Source organism: Vigna umbellata, chromosome 5, assembly GCF_029865625.1.
Source record: "Vigna umbellata cultivar VRB3 chromosome 5, Vumbellata_1.0, whole genome shotgun sequence".
NCBI classification, from domain to species: Eukaryota; Viridiplantae; Streptophyta; class Magnoliopsida; order Fabales; family Fabaceae; genus Vigna; species Vigna umbellata.
In genome coordinates this window covers 20,973,611-20,978,068 of record NC_142169.1, presented here as the reverse complement: position 1 = coordinate 20,978,068, position 4,458 = coordinate 20,973,611, and the positions used below count along the sequence as shown (strand labels likewise).

The window sequence follows — 4,458 nt, the reverse complement described above, 5'->3', positions numbered from 1 at the left end:
CGATCACCTTCCCCTTTTGTTATGTATGACTGATCGGTATATTATTTTGTAAACCGTTCGGTTAGTTTTGTACCGCTGTACAGTTTAAGTTTGTAACTCTGTCTGTAAGGCCGTTCGGCCATAAACGTACGCTCTTCTAAATGTAAGACTGATCTGAATTATTATTAAATGTAATTATTCTATTATATAGTTTATACTGTATTTTTGGGATGTTACAATCATATTGTAAAAATTATTTATATATTTTTTTATAATTATAATTTCATAGGCTTATATAAAATAAATAGTCATATTGTATATTGCACAAACAAACCAATACTATAGTTATATATTAATTTTAAATATGACACTTGGCCGTATGTGTTGAGTTTTCTTTTATTGTTAAGAAAATGATTATTTCATCATGGATTTCCAAACTTAATCTACTAAAAACAAAGTAGAAAACAAAGAAACAAAAACCAAATGCATTATGGCTATCCATGACTATTTATTTTACTTACAGGCTACAATTGAACAAGGACAAGCAACTCGGTTTGAATATTCTCTCTCTGAAGTAACTACAATTATCCTAATATTAACGCTTAGCTTTGAATACGACATGCCACGCTTAGGAATAGCCGGCACGGCATGTTCATTGTTCGGTGAGAAACATTTGACATAATGATCATCACGAAAGCAATTAGGAAATGTCTCTTTAATGTCAGAAGATAGAGGCAAACGAAAGCAAAGGTTTGCAAATTCCTTGTCAATATTTGATTTTACAATTCTTAAGGAAGTACACAACAGCTTTTGTGTCTAACACCCTTTTACCTTACTGAAAAAACTAACGTGACATGGAGAAGATGGAACCCAGTGGCCATTTTTCTCTGTTGAATTTGCCAGAACCCATACTGGATTTCGTTCTAAAGCTCCTTTCACCAGTGGAACTCGTTATTATGTCTGAAGTGTGTACTTGTTTAAGGGATAGATGTCGAAGTGATCCTCTGTGGGAAGTGCACTTAAAGCAGAAATGGGGTGGAATATTTGGTGATGTTGCTTACAAGGAGTGGCAATGGCACATCACTACTGCTAAGGAGAAAAGAAACAACCAATCGAATCAACAGAACAACCATAACGGATCATTGGGATCTTTCAGTGGTACTTGGCCTGTGTTACACCTCAGATCATATCTAGAAGATTGTAGCCGTCTCAATAGCTCATTCAGAAATAGCTTTAAGATGGTCTTGTATTTCTGTCTAGAGAATGGAAAATTCTGGTTTCCAGCTCAAATCTACAGGGTAAACCCTTTCTAATATTAGCATATATGTTTTATATTTTCAATTTTAACCAACATGAAATGATATTTTATGTTTCTTGTTTGACAGGGAGGATTTGTTCGTGATACCTTGGTTGGATATGATTCCAAAACTGATAACTTTGAAGCAAGGTAGAGTGGAAGGATATTTATGTTTATTCATGTTTAGTTTAAGTATGATATAAGGCAAAGTTTTTGCAGAGAACAAAATGGTGGTTGGCATGCAATGGGGAACAGAATCCAATGGGAAATCCTTAGGGCTCCCCCAACTGATACCCCTCCATGTGTTCGCTACGTCTCTGATTGTTTGGAAGACTTAAAACCAGGAGATCACATTGAGATCCAAAAGAGATCAAGAGAAATTTCTTATGGTAGGTTTACTATTTATTGATATAGATCTCACGTCAACTGATAAAATAAAGTGTTGCAGTAGTATCCATAAGTAAATGTAAGCTTTAACCTAATATATAAATTTGTATGATTGAGTTAGAATTACGCTTCTTCAACATATTTTGAATTTAAAACAATGCAGATTGGTGGTATGCTGTTGTTGGTCACATGGAATCATGTAATGAAAACCAGAACTTCTGTCGCTGTGGTTACTCAGGTGAGAAATCATTTTGCATGACTAATGGCTTGCATAAGTTATCAGCTATCATGTTCAACATGGTTGATTATTCCAAATGGGATAATTATTTATTCAAATTATATATGTTTGTTTGATCCTGGGATGCATTCAGATACTTTAGTATTGGAGTTCAAGCAATACAATGAGGGATCAAGCATGGGACGAGTAAAGCTTCTAAGAAATGAGAAAGAATATGAAGAAGCAACAGGATGCTATGGAGGAATTAGAAAGCTTCAGAGTGAGGAGATCCAAAGATGGGAGAAGCTCTTGCCACTCTATAATCAAACTCCTGTATACATTCCTTAACCCACACTACAACTTTGCACAGTTTAATAACATTTTTTCACTCCCTTCCACAGGGAAGAATACATGTTATAACAGGAAAACTTCTTTTAGTATAATTTGTCAAAGAAAGCAAATTGTAGAAAAACTATAAAATTAAGTAAATAGTCAAAAATTACAAAATTAACTAATATATTTTGAAAAGCACGACTTCTTTATTTTAAAAAAGTAGTTCTCCATATATAATACTAACTTTTGTACTTTTAATATTTGACATAATAAATTCATTATACATACATACATACATATATATATATATATATATATATATATATATATATATATATATATATAATATTTTGTTTTGGTTTTATTAATTAAGTCGTACTTATTAAATACAATTTTTACTTTTTTTTTCTATTGAAGTTCTGTTTAGTAAATATAATTTCAATAAAAAAATTATATGAAACATATATATATATATATATATATATATATATATATATATATATATCAAATACGACTTTTCATTATGAAAAATAAAAAATTGAAATTGTCCTTACGATGACATGATTTCTTTAAAACAATGCTCACAAGTTACTTAATTTTATAATACAATTATTCAAAATTGGGTGTGATTTTAGTTGTTTTTAAGTTTTAATTGGTCAAATGGATCACTGATATTTTGTTTAGGTTGGACATATTCCTAAATGAAAAGGAACTCCACCTTGTTGAAGTTGCTTACTTTAAACATGTGAAGTAAATATGAGCAGAAGGACATCAAAGGGGAACAAATGATATAATTATTCTCATGATTTTATACTCAAAATGTATAGAATAGATAAGGTTTTTAACTTTTAATGTAAAAAAAAAGAGAGAAAAACAGATTTGAGATTCTTAGTTCAAGAAATAAGAAATATTTACATTACTGATTTTATGCAGATGCCTCAACGTTTTGTATGTCGGAGAAGAATACCAACAGAAGTACTCCGATTCCCATAATTACTTTTCAACTTCAAGTTCAGGTAAACCAAAATTTATTTTCATTTACAATTGCCTAATATATAAATATATTTGGACTATTTTTTGTACAGTGGTTTTAGAGGGAAATAATATTTAAAAAGCTAACTTTGCAATAAGTTAAAAGTTATGTAAAAAAAAAACCCTGTAAACTTATGCCTATGTAAAAGGATAAATTCACTTGTTTTTCTTCTATAAACTCTTGTAGACATATATTTAAATAATAACACTCTATTAACCACTCAAATGATCAAATTATCTGGTTTTGTTAGTTAGTAAAACCCGGTGAATAAGGGGCCCCGTTTTCTTAAAAAGAATAACCTATTTTTAGTTTTTTACGCATTTGTTTAACTGTTTCAAATAATCATAAGCTGAAAAGAGAATATAAAATCTAATTCAAATCACAAGTTATTTTGAATACTTTCTCATAAAATCAGTTGCTATTTTTTTTTTTATATCTGATTTTCATAGCTAAATAAACATAAATAATCTTATGCTATTTTTCCATAAAAGAATATTTAAGAAGAAAAACAGTGATTCTTATCTTTTTAATTTTTCATGAGTTTCAACTTTTCAAAATAATTAAAATTTGAAAAGAATATAAAATCTAATTAAAATAAGATTATTTTCTTTGGATATTTTCTCATAAAATTAACGGAGTCTTTTAAGTGTTGTTTTAATTGTAAACAAGCATATCTTATTATTTTTCATTTTTTTTAAATATTAAAAAATCACTAATATATTTATTTTACCAAGAGTATATTTTGATTGCTCATTTTTGTTTGTTTTGTATGCTGACTATCACAAAATTGTTTTTAATTATTAGGTTTTATTTGAGAGATAATGTGAATTTGCCATATCCAACTTCATTTCTTCAAATCTTTTATTGACAAATGTGCATGATGATCTCTCAACTATAATAAAGTGTGAATGTATACGGGATCCAAAATATTCAAAAATTGGATTATAACGTACGGAGGTGATAATTTTGAACACCCTAGAATAACTGTATTATCTTCCTTATATTATATATTTACCTAGTTTATTAAAAGAAAAACAACAGCAATCTAAAATTTGACTAATAAATATTTTCATGAAAAGTTCGTAATAAAATTTTCTTATTGATTCATGTCAGTTGTTTTAGCTAGTAGAATTTCAATTATGATATAAACTTTGATCTAAAATATTATGTCTATTTTCTTACTTTCAGGCGCTCTTTCAACTTTGTTGATGT

The 4,458-nt window shown here is 28.8% G+C and overlaps 1 protein-coding gene across 1 annotated transcript; it reads left to right on the top strand.

The window, feature by feature from the left end:
- The first annotated feature begins 842 nt into the window (after window positions 1-842).
- Window positions 843-2,228, top strand: LOC124823670 (F-box protein At2g32560-like). Its single transcript, XM_047295924.2, has 5 exons — window positions 843-1,277; window positions 1,365-1,426; window positions 1,496-1,665; window positions 1,827-1,901; window positions 2,035-2,228. Exons 1-5 carry the CDS (start codon window positions 843-845, stop codon window positions 2,226-2,228), a joined length of 936 nt encoding a protein of 311 aa, XP_047151880.2.
- The last annotated feature ends 2,230 nt before the right edge of the window (window positions 2,229-4,458 follow it).